Here is a 25443-nt window from a genome sequence, read left to right on the forward strand (position 1 = left end):
TGTAAACTGCGTAATCAACTTTCCTTTTAGCGTTAATAAAGCACAAATTATACAGTGTTTAATTCCAATTGCATACTAAAGTCAGCAAACAGTTTATTTGACTTTATGATTGTTCTTCAATATAAAGAATATACAAATTCAGCTGTGTTGTTCTCAAGGGTCTGTACAATAACTTGCAATGTCGCGGATATACGCCGAGCTAGTGGGCTGTGAGTGTCTATCGTATTTTAGAGAGCATTGCTGATATTTCCTACAACTACTATAAGTTACCGCTGCCAATGTAAGACGTTAAATTATTTTCAATATTAATCTGCAGATAAACATAACTACGTAATTTGGTCACTCAGTTATGTTCAAAGCAAGCCTGCAGTTTCTATAGTGCTTTTCAGGATTTGTATGCTTCCGCTCATCTGGTCACACTAAACTTGCAGGTATATTCACGGTACAGCCTCGGCGAAAAAAGTGTATTGGCCATTTAATTTGAAGCATAGTTTTGACTAAATAACGCCGTAAAACGTAGCCCAGTGCGTTGGGAAAGATGACGCGCATAACTAGAAGTGATATCTCACTTGATATGGAGTGCTGGGTGGAGGAGCTGTCCCCAGCGCAGTTGGCCTACTATGAAAAAATCACGAACGAACACAACGCTGTAAAAAACGCGCTGAAGACCGCCGTCAGCGCTAATGAGGGCAAGGAGCTGTTTAATGGACAGGTGTTTCAGGCATACTCGTTCAAAGGCAAAGTGCTACAGGAACTGAAGGAAGCCACGTTGCCAAAGAAGCCACCGAAGGCAGCAGATCTGGCAACCCCGCCGCCTGCTTCCGGCGGTGGTGGCAGTGGCACGGGCCGTGGGCGTGGCCGACCACGGCTTGCCTCAAACATTGCTTACTTGGAGTCATCGGACGAGGGTGACGACGATGTGCCGCTGGCCAAACGCTTGGCACTATCAGTGGGCAAAAAGGCTGTTGCTGCAGCGGCTCCAGCCTCAACCACACCGAAAGCGAGTAAAAAATCTGCCTCGGCTGGTGTTTCTCCCACTGGCAAGTCGTCGCCTCAGCCTAAGGGTAAGGGATCCGCTTCCGGATCCAGTGGCAAAGCATCAGGCGAAGCGCCGCCTAAAAATTTCCGTCCTGCGGAGGTCAACTCTGTGGGTGGTCTGGTTGTGGGTAGCAGCGATGACAGTACCGGTAAAGATGGTAAGGATTCTAAGGATGGCAAGGATACCAAAATGCAGGGCAAAACATATCCGTCGCTGGTCGTGCTGGCCAAGCCGTTCCTCAAGGTTAAAGACATGGCGGCCACGCGTAGCAAACTGGACTCCAAGGTCAAGCTGGTACTTATGCTGACTCCCAACAAGTTCTGCGAGTGGCTGCTGCAAGAAGGATTGCTGCGAGCCCAACAGCACTGCATCAATCATCGCAACAACGAACTCAAGTTGGGTAAGCATCAATAAGACTGCTAAAGACATATTGTGACTGCGATTATCGACAGCTGCGAAAACTTTAAATTGACGGCAAAATAAAACCCCCGACTTCTAGATTAATAACTAATTTACGAACATTGTGCTTCTCCTAGGCGTTTACTCTGATATCAGCAAGTTTCCATACACCGGTGGCTATGTGTGGATCAGCGAGTGCTGTCCGTATCGGTTCGTTTCGGTATTTAACAATTCCATATTCGAAGGGGCTCAGCATCCGCCAACGTTTCTCCTGAAACTAATATATCATTGGGCTTGCCAGACCAGCATCCAAAATGTAGTGCAGTGGGTAAAGGTGGACAGCGTTTACATAAAAGGTATTTACACGTGGCTACGTGCTATATGCACCTTAGCGGTGCATCAAAAGTGTAAAAAGCTGGGCGGTCCTGGAAAGTTCGTGGAGGTGCGTTTTATCCAGCTATTATCAAGCGAATTTTTTATTCAGTTTTATTTGTTTTGTGTTGTAGGTAGGTGTCATCTCGTTGGGCACCACTTCGCAGGATGGCGCACAGCGTCAGGTAAAAGTGGAGGTCCTTGGCGTCTACGACTATGCAGATAAATCTATACGGTTGCGTGCCGTAGAACCGATTACCGATGGCGATCGCAATTACAAAAAGCGTTTTCAGGTAGAAGATTAGCTAATTGATCATCAATTTAACTAAGTTTTAATATAATTTACACTTCTATTTTTGCAGGCCATTTTAGAGCCGCTGTCCCGGTGGGTGCACAAAGACAGCACTATTTGCATAGACTTGACCGTAGATAAGATAACACTCTTTAGCATGGGCTTTAAGAACATTGTACAAGCTGCAGCCACTGACAACGCGGCGAAGCACAACAATTCGGCGGTCATGGAATACTTGCGCCGCATTGTACCGCGCATGTTCCAAAATACACTCTCGTTGCTATCGCGCCAGATGATACAACAGTTCCTTGATGAGCTGGTCTGGCGCGAATCCTTTGGTACGTATGCGCTGCAAGCGTTCAACAATATCATCATACATATTGCCGAGCAGACACGCGTGACCACCAATGAGACCATTACACAACGCCTGTATCAGGTGGGTATCAGTTAAATAAGCTCTAATAAATATAAAATTTCATTAATGTAACTCGATTTTGCAGGTCGCAACGAATCCGTTTAAGGACTGGAGTGTGCTGCCTCCCAATTACAAGGAGACACCGGCTAATGCTACGCCTAAACGCCTCAAGAAACGTTAGTAAATCATCGATAGTTAGTATGTAGGCCGTGATTAGTCTTAATAGTCTAATTTAGTCATAGGGCAGCTGTAGCTGCGAGAAATGCCAAACCCGAATTATATTGTAATGCCTTTGCGTTTTGTCACTCCAAAGCGAATGTAATTTTCAATGTCCAGTATGCCCTTCATTAATTTAAATGTTTCAAGATTTTCAATCTATTGACATCGAATGTTCATGAACGCTTCTTTTATTTTTTTTTACTATGTGCATGTAAATTTAATTATATTCGTGATATTTTTAAATGAGTCAGCATTTAAAATCTGATTTACATATAATTTTACTTTTGGCATTCTTAAAATGTGTTAACTTGTTCTAAAAACAACAACAGACGAAATAAAACAAAAAAAAAAACTAAAACTGAAACTGTATAAAAACTATGTAAAACTGGTACTTTTTATTTGCATTGATTATGATTTTTGGAGTGATATAACGTTTAAAGGCATAAACTTGATATTAACATGCAACTGTGATGCTGATGTTTTCTTCTCAAAACATTTCCCAGCAAATAGAATAGTCCCTGAATCTTAAGCCTTAATCAGCATGCAATGCAAACCTTCGATCTATTTGGATATTTTTAACAAAATCGACAATATCTTCTCGTTTTGTAGCTATTAACGATTCAGACTATGTTCATGCTAGTAAGGAATTTTCTGGCAAAGTAAAGAAAGAAAGGGAGCGTGAAAAGGAAAAGGATGTTTTACCCGCGGGAACCAAACGTCGTGGTACAGTCAGCACGCCGCCGCCGGTCGCAGTCTCTAAAGGAGTTGGCAGGCCACCTGGCTCTAAATTGGCTGTAAAATCAGGACCGTCTAAGACAAACACGGCCGCTGCACCGGCGACTAAGACTCCGATCAAAAAGCCGAAAGAGGCAAAGGAGGAGAAAGAGAAGGTGGCCGTGGTTATCAAAAAAGAAGAAGACGAACTCAAGGGCCTTGAGGAGCTCTACTATGGAATTAGCGATGGTACTGAAGAGTTTTATGAGCATTTCCCCTACAGCTCGCCTCGAGCCAATCCAGCGGAGCTTACCAGAACAGTGGAGTGTCCAATTTGCTTGAACGGCGATACCTACGACTCCAATGAAAAGCTACAAACGCATCTGGTATCGCATATCTCACCTGAGGGCAAACAACATCAATTCCAATGCCTGTTCTGCTTGGAAAAGCATGCAACCGAATCGGTTCTGGCCAAGCACAACCAAATCATGCATCCCACCGAAACCAAGACAGATGGCTCTCCATCGTATCATTGTTTGATTTGTCAGCAGCGACACAATTCTCTGCACTTGCTTACCGCTCATCTACAGAAAGTGCACAGCACACTGGAACTACCGTACTGGTGTCAATCTTGCGGATATCGCTCCTCCTCGCATCGCGATCTGGTGCGGCATTTTTATGACGATCACAAGAATCAAAACTTTCTACAGTGCCCCTATTGCCTCGATGTAAGTGTGATTTTAATATCCTGTGGATTCAACTTATGCTCTTTTGCTGGTTTTTGCAGATCTTTTACTTCACCCACAAGGGCAAGGTCAATCAGCTGCGTGTTGAGCACTACTTTATGCATCTTGACGAGCACGTGAACAAGCGGGACCCATCATTGCGTTGTCAGAAGTGTTCTCTGAGCTTCTTGGAGAAGGGCGATTTGAAGCAGCACGCGGTTCTACATCATGTCAGCATGACCAAGACGAATAAACCAGTGCGTCTGCTGTTGAACAACTCTCTTCTGATTCCGCCTCCCAAGGTGCGCACCCATCATCGCGAACAGCCGCCATTTTCGACCTATAAACGGCCCGTTTTCTTTGCCTTCCTGGAGGGCAAAACCTGCGCTGAGTGCAATACAGATTTCGCCAGTGAGGAGACGCACTACACGTAAGAGCAACTACATGAAAGTAATTGATATGAAACTAAGCAGACTTTCTTAATCTTCCACAGGGGTTGGCTGCACTGTGTTAAATGCAATTACCAGACATGTTGCGAACGCGCCCAGTTTCGTCACGGCGTCGACTGTAATGGAAACTTTGTGGATGCTATGGAAGTAAATATGCTGCAGGAAATGCACTGCATCTGCGGCTTTGCCACCAGCAATGGCAATAAAATGGCTCAGCATTTGGCTAACTGTGGCCTTAGCACCTGCTACCCCAGCCTAGAGGCAGCCAATGAGAATGCCGTCAAGCGTAATATGCTGGATATGCTGGGGCTGGTTCGCCGTGATGGTGAAACATCTGGTGAAGGAGCAGAAATGGGCGATGCAGTGGATGACGCCATGGATGACAATAACGAACTATTACCGGCGGCGGAAGCTGACCAGCAGCAACAAGATGATCAGCCGGCACAACTGCAACATCATCAGGAGCCGCCACAGGTCCCGCAAGTTGATATGCAAACGGATGCACAGCAGCAACAGAGTTATATTGAGCCACAGCCCGAGCCTCAGCCGATACCCCATTTAGCCGCGCAGCAGTCGACGCCCATACAATTCGGCGAAATGGAGGCAGCGCCTGTTATGTTAGATCCGCAGGTTCAAGCAGCCGCTGACTATGCTCAGGTGTCTGTCGTGCAACAGCAACAACAGCAGCACCAACAACAGCAGCCATATGGAATGGCTGGATACGGCCAAAGCGCGCTCTCAACGGACATTGACATGCCGCTGATTGGTGAGCTGGCCGAACCTAATGCGCCGCCAACGCCCCAGTTTCTCGGTGAGGTGCACACGCCAATGTTCGATGCAGTGGCCGCTGCCGAGCAGCAACACTATCACGCCCAGCAGCAACAGCAGCATCATCATCATCACCATCCCCAATGATACAAAGCGATGGGAAAGCTAAAACCACGCGATTACACGCTGCCCTGGCAGAACTACTAGAAATAACTTCACCGATTTACAAACGCATTCATGTATATCATGAGTATTAATTGTATTAAATTACATACACTACAATTTTGTAGATGAGCATCGAAATATTGCACAGTAAATATTAATGAAAATTTATAAAACATTATTAAACATACAACTGTAATTGTCCACTTGTAATACACATAAAACATAAAATAAAAATATAATGGTAACCACAGTTTGCGTCTATTAATGCAAACAATTATTGTATCAATTGCTTAAGACCGTTTACAGAAGAATTGTAATTCTCTTTGTTTAGACTCCTCATCAAAAATTGTAGTTTTTTATCAAGGCCTAAATTTCGAAAATGTACAATTTACATACTGATAAGCTAACCAAATATATAATGAATATTTGTAGCAATCCTCTAATAGACTCGCCCTGTGACTAAACCAACTGTACAAAAATTGTTGATATCTGTCGAATACTATTGTTACTGAGAGATTTTTAGAATATTGGAACTGTGTGATTGTTGCTGCTGTGGATCTTGGTCATTTTTGTTGTTGTCGCAGCTTGGATTTCAGCAGCGCTGACAGTACAAGCGCTGTGTCCAGTTCCTGTTGTGTGCCTGGTTCGTTGTCCAGCGAGATTTCAGCAGCACGCTCATGGAAACGCGCCAAAACACGTGGGCGATAGTCTGAAAAAGGACACAATTAAAGGCGTCAATTAAACGCATCCATCTGTGTTCAGACTTACCGACACTGCCTGCCAGAGGATTACCAGTGAGTCTCAGCGTCTCTAGGAGTGGCAGATTGGCAACAAAATCAACTTCATCTAGTTGTTCGATAAGATTGCAGCTCAAATCCAAATTGACCAGGGAGAGCAGCTTACGCAGTCCGCTCAACGCCTTAATCTTGTTCTGTGCCAGATTTAAGGTCACAAGATTACCCATGCTCAGGTGCCAGTCTATACACTCAGCTATCAAATTGCCCGACAGCGAAAGTAGCTGCAGGCGTGGCAGCTCCGCCAGATTCTGTACGGTGCGAATGCGATTCTGTTCCAGGATAAGGCGACGCAGCTTGGGTGCAGTTCGTACGCTGCCATCAATTTGGGTAAGCAGATTGCCCGTCAGATCCAGTTCGCACAGCTCGCTCCACGCATCTGTGCTGAGCACCGCATCGTCGCCATTGGCTGCTGCCTCCGGCAGAAGGCTGGGCACATTGCAGTCCTTGTGTACATTGTCGCAAAGCAGGACCTGATTGATGTGCGTTATCGTGGTATTATGCACACAAATTGTTTGCAGCGTCGGCTTTAAAAGCTCTATATCGACAATGTTCTCTGTGGAGAGCGCTGAAAACTTAAGAGTTTTAAGATTTCGGAATGCATTCAAGTTGAAGCTCAAGCGATTTGGAATGATATTGCTGCGTCCAATCGGCACATCTACCGTGTTGTAGTCCTGCGCAAAGCTAGCATTATCTTTTACAGGCGTCACTACCAGGGCTGCGAGCTGTGTGCTAAAGTCCAGCACATGCGAAAAGTCAAATTTGCCTCCTTGCTCACTGCTGGGCGGACAGGGTAGGGCAAGACGCTCACTGATGGCATATACCTGAAAATTAAAACCAAATTTATGAATGTTCATTTGTCTAACACAAATAATTGTTTTTCTTTAAATTATTGACTTTCTTCTAATCCTCCTTATGTCAAAGATTCAGAGATATTCGCTGGTTGTAGCTCACGCTCCTCGTACTTCAGGTAGACCAATAGCAGCCTATAGAGCAATACGACTCCCAGGAGCCTACGCTGCTCCGTTGTAAATTTACTACGGGCCACACCAAAGTAGACACCCACTCGTCTATTTGTCAAATGATTTAAGCCCAAGGCGTCGATCATTGCTGCCTCGCGGGTGTGCGCATCATTTGATGAGATACCTTTAAAGCCGCGCAGCAGTAGAACACCTCGTTGATGCTTCCAAAGGTGCACAATAAGTGCCAGCTTCGGATCTTTGGCCAGCACAATAGGATTGGCTGATCGCAGTACCTTGTGGGCCTGCCGCAAGTGCACGTATGGACGAGTAGACTTTCCCTTGCCCACATAGAAAATAGCCCGCAAGAAAGTGAGCCAAACGTCGAGCTGGTGCATGCTCTTCGCACGCTTCTTCAGTCCATTGGTAATGCGCGGATCTAGCAGCAAGTAATTAAAAAAGTGGCGCTTGCTCTGATCGTGGTGCCAGTGCCATCTGCTATGCTGTTTGACAAGATTAGAATGCTTTTTAATGCTCGCAAAGTTATGCTCCGATTGGAGCGTATGCTGCAGCTCAGCAGAGAAGTTGGTCGAGGGCATGTGCATGACCCCCAAAGAGTACTTGATGCTCCGACTTTGGGACAATTGGTATAGCAGTGGACGGCCGCTGACCATAGTCAGTAGGACTACTAACAATTTAGGCATGGTTCGCGGTAGCAAAGCCAAATACGTGTTCAAATGTGTGTATAAATTAATAAAAAATAAATAAACTATACAAATGAATTTCCAACATTTAATATAAAAAAAATGAATTCTCTGACAAAACTGAGTTCTTGTCATGGAACTTACCTCCAGGGCCGATAAGCTGTACTCCTTTTTGGCACTCAGTAGGGCATCGCCACTCTCGTAAAACAGCTTAGCAAGATCTTGCAGCAGATATATAATGTCATACTTGTTGAAATCCAAGAATTCAGCAAGCAAACGTGGCAGCTCATTTCGAAAATAGATGAGTAGCTCTTGCAAATACGTTTCCAATTGTTCGCGACGCTGCTCTAAAAATGCGGGCTGCTTATTGCCCACAAGCTGCAACATGGAAAAAATATGAGTTGAGCTCTGAAGTTATTGTCGCTTTATTCCAGTGGGCGTACCTTCTTTGGTGGCAACAGCTTTTTGCTGATCGATATCTCCTCTACGAGCTTATCGTGGAGCTGAGCAAAATCGCGATAGCGTCGCTCTACGAACCATTCCACGGTTCCAACGCGAACCTTTTTTACGAATAGAAATAATTGTATAGTATGTGAAACTTGTTTCCATAAGTATAATTAATACCTTGATGTCATAATACGTGATCCCTGCTGAGCTTTCCACAACATATTTTGGAATTGTCACCGTTGTGTCTTCATGTTGACGATAATAACACGACATTGTTAACTGTGTGTTTTTGGACTTGACAAATAATTTTTCCTTTAGTGTTCAACTAAATGATTAACATAATTGTGACATTTGATTAAATTGAGCTCTAAAAATAACAGCTTTTACTAAATCTAAATCTACTGATGTTTTTGTTGTACAGCTGATTTGTGCGGTTATTAGAGATGGCAAAATGTCACAGGTTGGGAGCAATCACTGTTCAAACAGATGTTCGTACAAGTGCAAGCAAATGCATATGTAAACATAAGCTGATTTACTGTTCTCTTTCAAGCTTTTCTTATTATTTCATAATTTGCTTTCGTTAAATTGGTCGATTCAAACATATTTTTAACTGTGGTTATTGGTTGTGTATTTCAGCGCGGGAGAACGTGGCTTCGTCGATAGTTATCGATAAATGACTGACCATTCAGCGTGCATTCTGGCAACGCCGCTGTGGCCATTTCGGCGTTTTTGTTTATGTTGTTTGTTGGCAATTTCCATTCAACGAACGCTGACGAGCAGGACATAAACGATCTTTAACTAAGCAATGTCACTGCCCACGAAATTAAGCAGGGCAACATTGACAACAAAAGTATAAAAAATAGTGACTGCTTAAAATGGCGTTTCTGGCCGACTGTGTAATCGTGTTCGTCTCGCAGGCAAGCGGCTCAGTTTATACGACATTGACTATTATTACAAATTGGTATTTCCTGTGTTATAGATGCTCTTCTTTGCCGGCGGTTGGCTGTTCTTCAACAAGCAACTATTCAAGCACTATGAGATTCGTCACATATCCGTGCAGTTGATTTTCTCCTCAACATTTGCGCTGTCCATAACAATGTTTGAGCTCATCATATTTGAGATTATTGGCGTACTGGAATCAAGTTCTCGTTATTTCCATTGGCGTCTGGGTCTGACGCTTCTGCTGTTCATGGTTACTGCGGTGATACCCGTATACATTTGTTACTCTGTGATACACAGCATTTCCATCTGTACGTCAAAGATTTACTCATATTATGGCTCTCTAAGATTTATTTACTTTCTTACTGCAGTTTCCGACAGATGGGTGCGCATTTTGACAACTCTCTGTTGGTTCGTCTTCCTCTACGGCCTTTGGCGCATTGGTGAGCCCTTTCCGCTGCTCAGCGCCTCACACGGCATTTTCACCATCGAACAGGGAGTGTCACGCATTAGTGTTATTGGTGTGACTGTTATGGCCATACTCTCCGGCTTTGGTGCTGTCAATTATCCATACACCAGCATGACCTATTTTATCAAGTAGTCACCATCGCCCGTACACACAGCTGTGTTCTTATCAGCGCTAACGTATATGTATTAATTGCAGGCCCGTTTCACGCAATGACATCATATGCTTTGAGCGACGACTGGCTCTCACTGTCGATATGTTGACGGCCAAGAAACGCCGCATTGCCATGGCCGTTTATAATCACAATAAACAGCATCCCACAAAGCCGAGAATTTGGGATATGTTGACGTCAGCAGTGCATCGCACAACTAGCTCTGGAGAGGGTATGAAAAAAAAATCATTTCTTTACATTGCGCATTTAATAAAGTGTTATTTTTTGCAGACATTAATCAGCTTAAGCAGGAAGTATACGGGCTGGAAGAGCTACAACGCTCCGTCTTCCTCGAGCTGAGCTCACTAAAAAACATGGAGGAGCGTCAACGTTGGTCGCAAACACTACAGGGAAAATACTTTAATGTTTTGGGGCATTTTTTCAGTGTCTATTGCGTCTATAAAATATTTATGGTATGTAATCTGTTGTTGGGAAACTGTTGCAATATTTGACTTCTCTTCTCATTTTCAGTGCTGTATAAACATAATATTCGATCGCGTTGGCCGCAAGGATCCAGTGACGCGCGGCTTAGAAATCGCCGTGCACTGGTGTGGCTTTGATATAGATTTGGCCTTCTGGAATCAACATGTTTCCTTTCTTCTGGTTGGTTGCATTGTGGTTACATCCATACGAGGTCTGCTGCTAACACTAACAAAGGTAGGCATTATCGTGAATTCAGGAAATTAGTTAAATGTGTGTTTCTTGCAGTTCTTCTATCGCATTTCATCCAGCAAATCAAGCAACATAATTGTGCTGATTTTGGGTCAAATTATGGGCATGTATTTTTGCTCCTCAGTTCTGCTGATGCGCATGAATATGCCAGCTGAGTATCGTGTGATTATCACTGAAGTGCTTGGCAATTTGCACTTCAACTTCTATCATCGTTGGTTCGATGTCATATTTCTGGTCAGCGCCCTGACTACCATAATTGTGTTGTATTTGTCCCGCAAACCTGTTCGCGTTGACGATACTGATTTGCACTAAACCAAAAGTGGGGAGATCATGACAAGGTATGATAAGTTAGGCACAATTGATTGAGAATCAGTTAAGTACCATATTTAATGCAAGCTTTAAGTTATAAAGTTACATACATATATATATATATATAAATCCAAGTATACGCCAGTGTGTATACGTATGTTTGACTAAGTATCCTAAGAATACATAGCACAAAAATCACAGTTGAATCAACTTAAGTAAATTGAAGCAACGAACTGTTTTAATATATATAATATAATTGTATTGTATCTAAGGTTATGTTCCAAGATAAAAGCTTCCAAACAGCGTACCCAGTATTTTCAAAACGCATGCGCTTAAAGCATGCCGCTAAAGGCTAACAGCAGCTTTCAGTGAAATGCATTGGCACTGAGGCAGGACCAAAGCTCAAAATGGTTTGGGTTGTCATGTTACAAGTGTCCTGTTTGGGCTCAAGGTTGACTCAAACTTGAGTTTATTTCACCCATTTTTCTCAAATGTTCCATTTCCAATGTTTCATGTTATTTTCACAGATTTAAAATAGCTATGTATGTTATTGTTTGAGGTAAACTGTTTAGAAATATTGGGTAACTTGGTGAATCCGTAAGAATGTAGTTTGGTATAAGAAGTTAGGGCAATTCCAGATTTACATTTCTGTACTTTCAAAATTGTTTTACCAGAAATATTTTAATATACACATATAGATAATTTTTCAATTATTTTGCTTTATAATAAAAATAATGCCTAGTTTTTGAGATTAGAGATTCTGTTAAAAATAGTCCCAAAACTTGAATTTACATCACAAAGTCATTCCACTTCTTGCCTAACGCTTGAAATCAATTGAAAGAACAGTCGCAAATATTGAGAAGTGAAGCTCAATTAAAGCTGTTGCGAATTTTAGAAATGCAAAAAGCGTGTCAATTCACATCACAGACGGGCTATTGGGCCAATTGAAGATAAAACGTCATGAAATCATTGCGGCAGCAAAATACTCAGCCAAAAGCATTTAAGTGCTAGAGTGAATAAATAATGGAACAAAAATGATTGAAGGGTGTCCAGAAGGCCACCGCTTAAGCTGCAGTCCCTTAAAAATGTTGAGAACAAGCGCAGCCCACTGGCAACTAACGCGATTTAATCAGCTGTAAACTCGATTAGCTGTTTACAAAACATGAGACAAACCATCGCCCGCAGGAGGAACGGCTAGAGATGTGCACCCTAGAGATGTATATGCATGTCTTAAGTCATCTATAAAGTACGAGAATGAATATGTTAAAATTTACATGTGATTATCATTAATTTTCTAAATTTTCATCTATAAATTACTAGAATGAATATGTCAAAATATACATGTGATTATCATATTTTAGTAGTAAATTTTCTCTGAGGATAAGCTTTGCTGTTACTCAATAATTCGGTTTTATACCGTTTCAGTTGCCGTCACGCTTCCATCTCTAGGCGTGTGTGGGGCGCAGTCATGCAACGTATCTGGCATGTATCGCAGACGGTTTACCTTATCGATTTCATCGATTAGTGATTGATAATGTGCTTGGCCTGCTTTTAGGCTGCTTTTGTTGTTGTGCTTGCAGCTAACCTCATAGGCCATTATGCAAATGTGCTACCCAATTGATTTGAATTTCATTTACGTTGCGTATACGCGCCATATGCTGTGCCATAATTAATGCCTTGTGCCCCAGTCGGCTAATTAGCATAAACTTAATTAATTTCCTTGTTGGGCCTTGGGACTTTGTCGCTCAGCTGATTGACAATTGCAAGTTCATGCCACAATTCAGGCTGACGCGGCGGCAACTAAGCCGCAAATCGTAGTCAATTGCAAAGTGCCTCCTTCCGCCCTCCCCTATGAATTTGCCTTGACACTCAAAGATCTTGGCACGGGCACATTGCTGGCACGCGTATTTAGCATATTCTCTGTGTCGCATTCGACCTTTGTTGTGCATTCATGGAGCACACATGTGCGCGTCAGATTCGCACCTGACTTAAGGCCATGGCAGCAACAACAACACCAAAAACAAAATCACCAACAGCCCTCAATCGTGTGCTGTTCCTGTCATTGTCACCGCTGGCTCCCGGCCATGGCAACGATATTAGCATATGAGAAGCCCACTCCGTTTCCCGGAGATATTGTGACACTCCTTGAGCCAATTATGCGGTACATTTCCCCGAATCCTATGTGACATAGATGAATTGACTAGGGAGTAGATAGATAAGACAGAGAGGAGTAGCATATTATAGATAAACAAAAAACTTTAAGGAGCAAGTGAAAACTATACTTGCTGTAGGAAATATATGAATAGAAAATATAAAAAGCTGTCAAAAAAGGTCTGTTTTTGGCACACCGAATTCCAAATAACCTTGAAGACATTTGGTTTAGAACTGCTTTTAGACAAAAGCTTTTTTTTCAATCAATTGTTAAGGAGCTAAAAATGTTTTATACAATATATAATATAGTGGCCACCTAGAGCAACTTTTATATCGACTGGTCACTTTTCGGGGAAAAATTTAAAATTCTCCTAATGAGGGTGTTTGGTCATATATGACATTTGCACATTATTGGAAGTATTAAATGTAGTCTTAAATTTAACCGGCTTTAACTGATATAAACAGTTTCATTAACAGATTATGTTAAGCTTATGCTAACTATCTTAAGCATATGCAATTTAATGCCATATGCACTATGTTAATGCCAAGACTTTTGAATCTTATGTTATGTTAATAAAACAGTTATGTACGCACAATCAGGGATAAAAAAAACGCGTTTTATCCAACAAAGGGTATATTAACTTGTAGTCACCAGCAAAAATGTACGCTAAGCAATAAATAAGTAATCTTAAATATGTGAATTTCACATATTTTACCTTATATTTACCATATATTTACCTTACTTATCCTAATTAAAATATTAAATAGCTCAAGACCCTGTTAAAGTTTACTTTTATTTTCTATGCTTTAAACACAGAACTTCTGATCAGGTAATGGCTGTCGTTTCGCATTCCAGAATTAACCACTTTCCTAGCTGGTCTAATGAACACCGTTTGCTATCCATTAACCTTTAGCTTGCATTTTAGCCTCATTATAGTAAACCTCATCGATTAGTATGTACGGTCCGTTTCTAATTAAGTTCTTTCTGCTCCCTTGGGCAGCAGCAGGTGCGCACGTCTCATTAGCGGAAACCTGCACATAATTAACGCCACAGAGGCCAAATAATACGCAAATGCAACATCTGAGCAATCAGAGCATTTGAAATTATGACATTGATTACGAGATGAAAGCCATAAATGCCCCATAGCCGTAGGAACAGTACAAATAAATATAGATTCCCAGTTCGTGGTCAATACACAAAGGAAATGAACAAGCGCCTAAAAGCGCGCTTCATTAGGCTTGATGTGATTGTGATATGGGGAGAGAAAAACAATGACCCGTAGAGTTCGAATCAGGTAAAAATAATATGAGCTGACATTTGTTGTCGTTCAGGCTTTAATTTAACATGGGCCATGGCTATCAAAGACTATTATTCTTGACCAAATTTCAGACAAAATATTTGCCAACTCAGTACGAATGCTGACGCAGCATGACGGTTCAAACTTCTGCATAATAAATATATCTATATAAATATATCTGTTTGTATATGGACATTTGTATTTTCCATGTAGATTGCCAATCAAATTATTTGAAATATAAAATATTTAAATGCGCTGCAGCCACTCTGGCCAGTCGGTTTTGGCGTCTACAGGGTGTTTCGTTAAATGAAGGGCCACTTTGCGTGATTGTTGCTCAAGTGACCACCCTGTATGACCCTGTCTGCTCGCGTACGTAGAGATTTTACCTTTTTTGTAGCTTCCACTTAAATATATGAGCATCTATACACAATTCCCTGTATGTGTGCAGCTTCCCAGCTGGACCCAGCTGTACCGAATCATGGTTGTTAATAATGCTGATGATGAGCCTGCCTCTGCTGCTGCTGCTGCTGCTGTTGGGAAGGCGTTGCCTGTTGTCCGTGTATTGATGAGAACTCAATAATTCAATGCAGCTGCTTGGGCAGTCATTAACGGCAGTGGGCAAAGGGAAACGAAGAAAAACGATTCGAGTGGGATGCGCGGATATGCGAATAACTACATCGAAAGGTCGCCTATAATATGGTTATGCATGCTTTTAGGCGCACAAGGCCATGCCCCTAGCGAGTGCCAGTGTGGCCAGTTAAAATGCTGCTTCTCGTATGCTCTGCTAATAAATTTATCGCTGCACAGCAACAGCCGTGCTGCGACACGCCCACCAAAGGGCAACTGCAGTTGTTTATTATGCATGTGGTGTCACACACACACACACACAGAGACCACAGTGCACAGCATCGTCGCTTTTAAACTGTGCCAAGATTATTGCTCTATTTTGCGCTTCAATGATTTTGCACACCCCTTCACAACTTGGCAAAGTCTAATACATTTGAATCTATATGGAGGTATGTGTGTGTGTGTGTGTGAGTGTGAAAAAGCGTCATAAAAGTGTCATAAATGTTGATAAGACATGTTTGTCAGGCGCCTTTCCAGCACCTGCTCACCTGATTGCTCAAAGACTTGCGGGCGTAGGCAAAAGTAGGGTGTCTGCTGTCGTTTGCCAATTTGTGTGGGCTGATGATAAATGCATAGCCTGGCATTATACAGATTGTTTTATTAGCTATAAGCGAAGGCTTGTATAAAATAGAATGCTAGCTAGTTTAGCGGGCATAAAATTGTGTGGATTTGTGATTTACTCAACAATTTGTAAGCCTATTACAGCCAGCCGTATTTCTTAGCTCTAATCGAGCTTGACTTGGTAGCTAAGCAAGAGTATTTACTACAGCGAACGATTCTTTAAAAAGAATAATAACAAAAATAATAAAAATGCAAAAGTGCTTCGTTACCCTTGTTGAAGCCGCTAACAGCTACTGTCTGAGCTCATTTATATCAAATTGTGACAGCCATTTGCAGCAGGGCCAACACGCATGATTGCATCGGTCAGTGGCCATTTGTTACCAACAGAAGGCCGCATCTGCCGCTGTCATTGATGGCCTCAATCAAAGCTCTCATATGCAGTGATGTGGCCCGTCAACGCCACGCAATGGACAAGCTGATGAGCCCCCCCGCCCGACATCCGCTACATTGTGTCATCCTCCTCAGCAGGCAGCCAACTCTTTTGTCTTTCAGCCGGAATGTGCCGCGGTACCAGCGACAGCTATGAGTGCGCAAATTATGGAAATGAAATTGGCTTTTGGCCTCACAGTCGAGTCGAGCTCATGACCATTCGCTGCTGTTCAAGTAATCAAAAATATGCTCAACTTATGATTATGTAAAGATGGGCATGATATGAATATATGAAACTATTAAAGACAGCCAAACAAATTGTGTGAGCGTGACCGACTGGGAGATACCAATTACCATTCAAAATCAATATGAGATGAAAGTTAATCCAATTCAACTAAATTCTTAAATCTCTTGCTTAAAAGGACGCATCCGCAAAGTCTTGATAAATAATATTGTTACTTTATGAAAGATCTCAGGTAACTAATCAATCCCACTTTATATTGGGTACAGGGTAACATAAGGTCTAGTACGCTAAAACATTTTGAATACATAAACAAGTGTGACAATGGAGTTGTATAAGAGTATGTGAACACATTTAGAATGGGCTATAATATAAATTGCAATTAAAACGAGACAAATTAGATTATATTATCTTAAGCAATTGTTGTAACAAGCCAAAAGCCGTGTTAGATAGACTTAACTTTTACAAGGGAACTTTCCACCCAAAACAAAGCTGCTGCTATCTCTGACGTGTCGGATTCAGCTGAAAATGTTAACAAAAACTCCTGTCAGCACAGCGTATGCATTTGCGGTTGACAAACTTTTGGATGAAAATGCAAGCACATAAACAACTTTGGATAGAAAACGTTTTTAATTTTTAGACAACTCTGACCCAAAGGTAGTACAAAATTAGTTAAGAAAGAACAAATTTAAATGCTCGCCTAGGTTGTGAACATTGCGTAGCTCGTCGTCGGGCTCATCGGCGAACAGATGGAGAATGACACCGCAGCGTACACAGCGTACTAGCACGTTGGCCAAGACCAGCATCTTGAAGAAGACGGCCATGCCTATCTTGCTGTACATGCAATCGGAATGTATCTCGTCATTCATTATAATCCGCGCCAGATCCAGTCCTATGGAGTACATGCTGGCCAGCCAGCAGAAGCTGAAGAGCAGCAGGTAGGGGCCAAAGTACAGCAACATGCGCTTGTTGTAGGGCACCTTGTCGCCGTCCCGTATGTTATCCCGCGTGTTGCAGAAGTTGCAGCGACTGCATTGGTAGAGCCGGAACAGTACCATGAGCATCACCAGAACTACGTAGCACTGCGTCTGGGCATCAAAGGTGAGGATCGATGCGTACGTTATCCAAAACTTAAGATGCTGCACCCAAAAGAACCACTTCGAATGCTCGTTCACAACTGGCACCACAGCCGCCGCATGAAGCATTATCCACAGATACGACAATGACAGAAAGCAGCGCAGCAAGCACATCACGAATCGCGTGTACTTCCAGCTCCTGTACATCTGATGTGGCATCCTTGGGGACTAATAACTGCTTCAACAACAAACCTACTTTTTGTTTAGTTGGTATACTAGACACAAATACAGATACAATTACTAAGGCCTACTATAAATAAATAAATATCTTATATATATCAGTTTCTTGGGTAAACGTCAACGCTAGAAATTTTCTTCACAACTTATAAAAGGCATAGAACATTTTCTGGAAGTTAGATGACATAGTTCAATCAGAGTTTAAAAAATAAATGAGCTGCTTTTGTCAGTGCCGAAAATACTTATACCCTATAAATACTATTAGATTTGTGCACCGTGAACCCATTGAAAATGAACCAAATGGATATAATGCTTTGTGAAAGTGTATGTAACAGGCAAAAGGAAGTATCTGCTAGTCCATAAAGTATATAAAGTCTAAAGTATATATATTCTCTGTCAGCTTTGACAGTCAAGTCGATTTAGTCATGTCCAAATGTCTTTCCGTCCGTATGTCAGTCTTTGTTTGGGTCGATCTCAGAACCTATAAGAACGAAGGACCTATAATTTTGAGCGTGAGTTAACCTAGGAAGCAGTTCGAATTAGTTTCCAATAATCCTAGACTTGCCCGTTTCCATAACATCGATCAAATCGTTATCTCAATCTTGTTGTTTAGCGCATCTCATAGATTTTAAGAGGTGGGTAAACGGGTGAAGAGCAGATAAATGGAAAATAACGATCAGAGCAGTTATATGTAGTATATAATACTAACTATAAAGTTAAATAATTAAAAGTTTGGTTTTAAAAAAAAAAATTTAACAGGAAAAAAGGGTATTTAATCTTCGCCCAATCACGACTTCAATTAAGAAATGTATGAATAAGTCAGGCTCGATAGTTTTGTATCCGTGTGTATGTGAATGTATGTAAATATGTTAGGTCAAAAAAACATATATGTGTTGTTATGCATGTACATAAAGAAACACATTGCGTATACGCGATGTGTACATGTTTTCATTATGGCTTATATTTGTTTCTGCGTGTTTTTTCTTTGTGGCTGAAATGAATTCTTTTTCTGTTCTATGCTGCAGGTGCTCTGTAAAAATAAAAACACAGTCTGTGGTATTTTTGTTGTTATGTGTGAAATCAAAGCGACCGCATTGATTGAGTTATGAGCAATTCGTTTGCTTCAGGGCTTTTTGATGTTTAATGGCTTGCAACGAAAAACGGTTAACATTATTGGACACAGGACACACTAAAATTAAATATTAAACAGACCCTGACAAATCAATATATCTTTTCTATATATTGCAACCAATATGAAGTTATTTTAGTGAAGCATTATATGCATGAATATTGGGTTCAGTTTAAAAGTAAAAAATGAAACTATATTATCTGGCCTTGGTCATCGTTATAATCATCGCACACAGTGGGGCCAAGTGTCCCAATGGTAAGGAGTGGAATAGCATATCAAAAAAATGTATAAAATATTATTTGGGCACATAATCACGTAGTGGCCACATTTCGCCTCGAAATGATAATAAAATGTAATAAACACGAGAAACGCATTTATAACTGAATACAAAAAGGTGCGAGTCGACTATTAAGCAGAATGACAACTAATTTTTGGGTTAATCCATACAACAAAGCAACTCAGCACAACTCTCATTTATAACATTTAAAGACAAAAAGCATAAACACATAAAAAGGGCCACAAAATAGAATGAACAACATGAAAAATTAAACGCCATTTTGTGAAGCCAAGAAACTGCCAACGGGTTTTCCTTTCTTTTTTTTTTTAATATACCAAACGATGTCCTTGATAGTGTATGAAGCAACCTAACGGTATAAATGTTGGCCACTTGCCACAGCGCAGCGCATTCTACGGCTTTGTCCTCACGATTAATCCTTTGTCAGAGACGATAAAGTGTTCAATACGCCGTCCTCGGCCGATTCTTATAAACACAAATGGCGCGTTATTAGGACCCGCAGTTGTCTCTCCATCAAAAGTTTTATGAAGTTTAAGCGGACAGCAAATGGAAAAAGAAAAAAGGAAAAGGTTCACTTCTTTTTTTTTTGGCCAAGACTCACTGGAATTTCTCATCGGAATCTTGATTACCGACAGTATAAATTATGTGTCGCTGGCACGACATTTCATAAACAGAAACCTCCACAAAATGGGATTTTCTTGTGGAATGTTGCGTTTTCGGCTGCTGCACTGAGATGCGCATGGAACACGTGCTAGCTTCGCAATGTCAAATCCTTGGGAGTGGTTGCCGGATAGATTTTGTATTCTTGAAACTAACAAACTTATAGCTATACTGCTGCCGAAAAATTAAATAACAAGTATACAAGTTTATGTGAAAAACGGACGGACGGTTTTACACACGATAGTTTTGCTTGTTTTGCTGACAAACTGTAACTAAATTTAATTTACAAACAATTTCACAGTATGTGATCCGATAATTCCAATATGTTCAGACTGTTAAATTTAAAAAAATATGCAAACTCAGGCAGGTTTTAGATCTTCAATTCTAGTTGGAAATTGCAGACATTTAGTACTTTGTATATAGAAACATGAAATTCAATAAAAACAAAAATAACACAACGTGTAGTATCCTTATTAAATTGCTCGAAATCGATTTACTTCACTTCACTGGCATTTATTGTTGCATAAAAAACATGAAACATTAATAAACAAAAATATATATGCAAACAACAAAAATAAACATTCCGTCTGTCAAAATGTGCAGCAATAAAATTGTACAACATCACGTATACGCAATCAATTGTAAATGACCGTCGCAGACATTTGGCGCAACAAATTCAAATTTATTCGTTTTAGCTTTATTATTATTATTATTATTTGAATACTTCCGCCATGCTTCGGCCATGTGCAAATTAAATAATAGACCGCGGCAAACTGTGGCCAGGGGAGAGCAACGATAATTACTGCCAACTCGCTAGCTTATTGACCTAGAGCATATTTAAAAAAAAAAAAACTAAAAAAATCAGCAGTTGCTGGCAAACAAAACATAATATAAGTGGGCGGGCGGTGGGCGTGGAATGGCATTGAATACAATATATTCATATCGGGGTTAAATTCAATTACATTCATTATAACTTTGCGGTTGTAACGGTTGCTATTCGAAGCAATTCACAAGGCGGCAGGAAGTTGGCCACGCAGCAGAGCGGAAGGTCAGTTTGTCATAGAAGTCTGCAAACTCCAGCTAACACTGTTAGCTGGTTTCCCGAAAGGCCAAAAGCCTAAATTTATTTCTCGCTTTTAGAGAATTGTCAAAGCAAATTGTTCAATTAACCCGTAGCCATATCGAATTAAGTAAACTAATTTATGTTATGGTTCAACGTTTTGCATAAGCCCCTCAGTTCTTAAAGCGATCAAAATGAAGCAAGTTCTTCAAGTCATCAATTTATTCCTTCTGCTCGTCCTGGTTACCAGCCAAAACGAAGCTGAGCCAAAAATATGTCCACGTCAGTAGAACATATTTAATTGTATTTAATCTAATAATCTGACAACTTTTTTATTTCGTTCTCTAAAAAGCCGGCCAGGAGCTGTTAGGTAAGAATTGCGTAAAATTTAGCATTGTTGTATCTGGTAACAAGGAGTCGTTGACCAAGGTAAATGGAGAAAATAAGGCAGTCTGCTTAGAGGGTTTTATTTGGATCGAAAGTAAAAAGGCTTGCGCCAAGAAACCTAGAGTTTGTGTAGATGAACTCTGCAAACCGAATGTGGGCACCGCAGCTCCAAAGGAATGTCCACCCACCCGCCGGTGGAGCAAAGATCTCCAAAAGTGTGTACCCAAGAAATTAGTAACGGCCTTTGGGAACACAACTGTGAAAGCGAATGCTAATTAAACAACATCAGGGGCCAACAAGAAAGAAGTCATGGCTGCACGTCGTGAGGGATAGTTGGTGGAGCTTCCGATAGTTACTTATATGCGGAAAATATATATATTCTATCAAGCACGAATTACAGTGGATATAAAATAGAGTAGAATAAAAACATTACTGAAAAACCAAAAAAATATCGGTCAGTAATTCGGTTCACGTGTTGGACCACAGCCTGGCCTTGTGCTCTCTTATTTTAATTAATTTATTTATACACTTTAGAACTTTACTTATTCAGAATATTGTTCGCATTTTGTCAGAAACTGATAACAAAATTTGGAAAAACATTTTAAAATATTCCAAAAAAGTTACCGAGCTTCGGTTCAGCTTTTGAATGGCCATTTTTTAAGGTTTATGATACAATTTGCGGCTTAGTATAAATTAGAAAAGGAATTCAGACTTGTACCGATTTCTAGCATTGAATTTAAATGATTTCATATTAACGTTTTGGATTTAAACTATTGTTTTTTACAATTCAGCTACGAATGTGTATCTACTAAAAGTTTAGTTATATTAAATTGTAAGCCAAAGAAACAAATAAATCTGCAATTGGCCTTGGATGTCAGCTTAATCCATGCAGCAACTGCTACAAGAAATGTGGAAAGAGGAAATGTCAGGATTAAAACTTAATTGAAAGAAAACAACAACAAGACACGAAAAAATAGTTATCTTAGGGTCTGCCGAAGATTGTATATCCTTGCAGACGTATAAAGTATATTTATATTTTATATATTTGTGTACCTAGCAAAACAAAAGCTAAATCATTTGCCGAATGAACTAATCATATAATGGTCAGATTTCTGTCAGATCTCTTATTATTAGGCTCGTATTTAAGAATGAAAATAGTTTGTGAATTTGATTTGTTGGTTAAGATATCTTGTCCTCTGTTACACACATTTGTTCATATTTATTATACCCGACCTATCCAAGCCAATGGGTATAGAATATATAAAAACTAAATCAAAAAGTTCAAAATACTCATGCTCATATACAATTTAGCCCCGGGCACAGCTGACGGGTGGGCAACATAATGAACGAACGTGGGGTAAATTGTTTGTCATGGCAGTTGGCCAACAAATTACGTATACGCCACGCTAGCCGCTGGCAAGCCAGTGTCAACTGAACTGCGACAAGCGGGACGCCCAAAAAGACAGCCAAAGGACAGCTGTCGTCCATGGTGCGGCCAAAACAAATGAAGTTGAGTTGCGCAATTGCAGCGAGCGCTCGAATTGCAGTTGTCGCTAGCCTACGATAATCACTTGAGCGCGTTCCACAATATATTTTCGGGGAAGGCTTGTCAATAATGAATGAATGCCCTTTGTTGGTTTCGGTCTCAGTTACCAGTGAGAGCTTCCAGGAACCCGTAATCAATAAGGACAACTTGCATTTGCTATTTTAATGCGCCGTTTACAGTTAAACGGATCGCAGCCCCCCCCCCCCCCCCCACAACTCTTCAAATATTGTGTCCTTGTAAGCGTACGAGTGTATGCGTGTGTGTTTGTGTCTGTGTATGTGTCGGCGCACTCGTTGGCATATTTTGCGGTTAAAATCCACACAAAAGGTGTGAAAAGCAGCAGCCGGCGTGCGGCTCTTTTGATTGGATGCTGTTGCTTATTTGGCACGGATTTCATTTGCCTTCCGTTCGCCCCACCCAGCTCCAGCTCAAAAGTGGTTTTTAGAAATTGAAAGTTGACGTGTGTTGCAACTGCAAATGTGCGATAAATGTTGAGTGCAGCTGCTATTGAGGGATACGAAACAGGTAAATGACAGCGTGAATATCTCACATACACACGGCCATTTAAAAGTCTAAAAAGCTGTTAAAGTGAAATATTAAAACATAATTTAATAATCGTAAATTAGTTGTTATATCTTATGGGTGCATACACATATGTATATATTCTTATAGAGCGCTCTAGAGAACCTCTTAGACTTAAGGCTCGTTTATAGAGAAGTCGGTCTTTTTCTGTAAAAAACTTGTCAAAACTATCTTTTAATTGGGTCGTGACAATTGTCCCAACAGTTTCGGACATATGATTATCTATAATGATATTATGATATAGTCGGACTATAGGGAAATTATTGTTATTGTTTACGAACCCGAATGTTTAAATCTTACTCTTATCTTATTTTGAATTATCTGAGCAACCACAACACAATTTGTTTTCCTATATAATCAAATCTCTTGCTATCTTCCAACAGAATAGAATGAAATATGCCTGAGCACAAATATTTGTCGGAGCTGATCGCATATGAGGGGACACACTGCTCACTTAGACAACGCTCTTTTATGTATTCTATAAGCACTCCTACAACGTTTTGTTTTTAGGGCCTCATAAATTGCGCATACGCCATGTTGCACACAGGCAAGCCAGACAACAGCCAGATAGCTTACATTTTTTTGGTTGCACTTCTTTTTATTTTCGCGTGGAGACGGAAGCGCATAAATTTAGCGTTGAAATATTTGTGAGCCGTGAAAAAGTCAGTGAAAAAATACAAAAAGTTTACTGAATGCCAAACGTGCAGCCTCGTAGCACTAACGGTCTGTCCTCTGGTGCATAAAGAGGAGTGCTGGGAGCTCAAATTGACATGCAATTGCAATGGCATGCAAATTGCTGCTGCCTCGTGCCCCATTCTCCGTTCTGCTTCTTTTGACTGTGGCAAGTTCAATTTGGTAGTCACACCTACGTCATGTGGCACTTGTCCAATTTTGATACGTCCCCGCGGTCTGGTGCATTTTGTTCACTTTTTTGTTTACTATATCCTGATGTAGGGTATTTTGATTTTGTCACCAAATGTGTTACTAATGAGGTGTTAGTCACCACAAAGTATATATATTCTTGATCAGATTAAATAGCCGATTCGAAATAATCATATACGACTCTCTGTTCCTATGCAAACTAGTTCTCAACTGTAAAGCTATCGCAATGAAACTTTTCACCGTATCATATAGCTGCTATAGAAATGATCGATCAAATATTAAGTTTTTGCTTGAATGTTTTTGGGATTAAAAGATATAATGACCCAACTTTTCTGTGCTTCTTATATACTACGAGCAAACTCTTATCAAATTCGGACTATCATGGCCTTAGAGGTAAGAAAAATCGCTTGACAAACGAGTTCTGTGTAAAAAACGAATCTTTTTTTCAGCATATCTTGAGCAAAGTGAGCAATTAAGAACTTCCTTATTCTTGTAACATATATGCAAATCCGTATCCAATCGGACTTATATATCACAATAGCAACAGCCCGTTCGAAAGAAAGATTTGTATAAATTCACGGCCAAGCAAGGGCATTTTATCTTCGGCTTGCGAATGATATTCGTTATTTCTAGTTCTTTTTTGGCTTTTGCATTTGCCGCCAGACTCGTCCCTGGTGCCGCTTTGTGCGCTCGCAACTTAAATATTTGAAAAATTGTCATTTATTGCCAAAATGCTGAGCAGTTTCTTAAAGCACTTTAACTTGGACGTCTGAGTGGCTTGTCTTGCCACAGTTTACATCTACAAAATGTTCACAGATGCCAGTTTTTTGTAGGTCAAGCACTGGCATTGCTGTCAGCCTCATTATGCTGCTTCACATTTTACCTTTCATCCCCCCAGAAACATCTCATCATCATCATCATCATCATCATCATCGTCAGCTTCAGCATTCGGCTGTGGCATTGTAATAATGCATCTAGTGGCAACAGTGGCCGTGAAGTTCGCGTCCCCACCTGGTTGTCTATCTCTGTCCATCCTTCACTCTCACACGAATGGCCTGTGTGGAGAGCGCTGCCTGCTCCCCGGGCCAGACAACTTTCAGATGCTGCTGTTGCTTCTGGCAGTGTTGCAACCCACTTAGCAGTGTCAAGTTGTGTCTTTTGTGCCATCAATAAAATTACCAACGATGCAGCTGCCATCAGCTCTTCGGCACATGCCACGCGCCC

At 41.0% G+C, this 25443-nt stretch overlaps 5 protein-coding genes across 5 annotated transcripts; 2 read left to right on the top strand and 3 right to left on the bottom strand.

Annotated features, from left to right (window-relative positions):
- Nucleotides 1-404: 404 nt before the first annotated feature.
- row (relative of woc) lies at nucleotides 405-5807 on the top strand. The gene is made up of 8 exons (XM_064696042.1): nucleotides 405-1439; nucleotides 1576-1880; nucleotides 1945-2103; nucleotides 2173-2538; nucleotides 2603-2693; nucleotides 3346-4178; nucleotides 4238-4605; nucleotides 4669-5807. The coding sequence occupies exons 1-8, from the start codon at nucleotides 539-541 to the stop codon at nucleotides 5537-5539; spliced, it is 3894 nt and encodes a 1297-aa protein (XP_064552112.1). The 5' UTR covers nucleotides 405-538; the 3' UTR covers nucleotides 5540-5807.
- Nucleotides 5733-8884, bottom strand: LOC135437938 (nischarin). Its single transcript, XM_064696043.1, has 5 exons — nucleotides 8639-8884; nucleotides 8458-8574; nucleotides 8159-8392; nucleotides 6326-7175; nucleotides 5733-6266 (listed from the first exon to the last, which is right to left on the bottom strand). The coding sequence occupies exons 1-5, from the start codon at nucleotides 8732-8734 to the stop codon at nucleotides 6121-6123; spliced, it is 1443 nt and encodes a 480-aa protein (XP_064552113.1). The 5' UTR covers nucleotides 8735-8884; the 3' UTR covers nucleotides 5733-6120.
- Nucleotides 7034-8120, bottom strand: LOC135437940 (ankyrin repeat and LEM domain-containing protein 1). The gene is made up of 2 exons (XM_064696046.1): nucleotides 7249-8120; nucleotides 7034-7175 (listed from the first exon to the last, which is right to left on the bottom strand). Exon 1 carries the CDS (start codon nucleotides 8012-8014, stop codon nucleotides 7265-7267), a length of 750 nt encoding a protein of 249 aa, XP_064552116.1. The 5' UTR covers nucleotides 8015-8120; the 3' UTR covers nucleotides 7034-7175; nucleotides 7249-7264.
- A 253-nt stretch (nucleotides 8885-9137) lies between the features above and the next one.
- On the top strand, nucleotides 9138-12394 carry GPHR (golgi pH regulator). Its single transcript, XM_064696044.1, has 7 exons — nucleotides 9138-9378; nucleotides 9441-9711; nucleotides 9772-9997; nucleotides 10065-10249; nucleotides 10309-10490; nucleotides 10549-10734; nucleotides 10786-12394. The coding sequence occupies exons 1-7, from the start codon at nucleotides 9337-9339 to the stop codon at nucleotides 11059-11061; spliced, it is 1368 nt and encodes a 455-aa protein (XP_064552114.1). The 5' UTR covers nucleotides 9138-9336; the 3' UTR covers nucleotides 11062-12394.
- A 4582-nt stretch (nucleotides 12395-16976) lies between these two features.
- LOC135437759 (uncharacterized) lies at nucleotides 16977-17745 on the bottom strand. The gene has a single exon (XM_064695819.1). It carries the CDS (start codon nucleotides 17658-17660, stop codon nucleotides 17034-17036), a length of 627 nt encoding a protein of 208 aa, XP_064551889.1. The 5' UTR covers nucleotides 17661-17745; the 3' UTR covers nucleotides 16977-17033.
- Between the last annotated feature and the right edge of the window lie 7698 nt (nucleotides 17746-25443).

Source organism: Drosophila montana, unplaced genomic scaffold (assembly GCF_035044405.1).
Source record: "Drosophila montana isolate Dmon_TW-CO22-7 unplaced genomic scaffold, ASM3504440v1 contig_3833_1, whole genome shotgun sequence".
In the NCBI taxonomy this organism is placed as follows: Eukaryota; Metazoa; Arthropoda; class Insecta; order Diptera; family Drosophilidae; genus Drosophila; species Drosophila montana.

Excerpts from the sequence above, each read along its gene's own strand:
- LOC135437940 (XM_064696046.1), bottom strand. The coding sequence starts at position 8,014 with ATGCCTAAATTGTTAGTAGTCCTACTGACTATGGTCAGCGGCCGTCCA.
- GPHR (XM_064696044.1), top strand. The coding sequence starts at position 9,337 with ATGGCGTTTCTGGCCGACTGTGTAATCGTGTTCGTCTCGCAG. Across the intron at positions 9,712-9,771 it reads GATACACAGCATTTCCATCT|TTTCCGACAGATGGGTGCGC; the intron begins GTACGTCAAAGA and ends TTCTTACTGCAG. Across the intron at positions 10,735-10,785 it reads TGCTGCTAACACTAACAAAG|TTCTTCTATCGCATTTCATC; the intron begins GTAGGCATTATC and ends TGTTTCTTGCAG.
- row (XM_064696042.1), top strand. The coding sequence starts at position 539 with ATGACGCGCATAACTAGAAGTGATATCTCACTTGATATGGAGTGCTGG. Across the intron at positions 1,881-1,944 it reads GTCCTGGAAAGTTCGTGGAG|GTAGGTGTCATCTCGTTGGG; the intron begins GTGCGTTTTATC and ends TTTGTGTTGTAG. Across the intron at positions 2,104-2,172 it reads ATTACAAAAAGCGTTTTCAG|GCCATTTTAGAGCCGCTGTC; the intron begins GTAGAAGATTAG and ends CTATTTTTGCAG.
- LOC135437938 (XM_064696043.1), bottom strand. The coding sequence starts at position 8,734 with ATGTCGTGTTATTATCGTCAACATGAAGACACAACGGTGACAATTCCA. Across the intron at positions 8,575-8,638 it reads TCACGTATTATGACATCAAG|GTTCGCGTTGGAACCGTGGA; the intron begins GTATTAATTATA and ends TTCGTAAAAAAG. Across the intron at positions 7,176-8,158 it reads ACAGCTTATCGGCCCTGGAG|GTATATGCCATCAGTGAGCG; the intron begins GTAAGTTCCATG and ends TTTAATTTTCAG.
- LOC135437759 (XM_064695819.1), bottom strand. The coding sequence starts at position 17,660 with ATGCCACATCAGATGTACAGGAGCTGGAAGTACACGCGATTCGTGATG.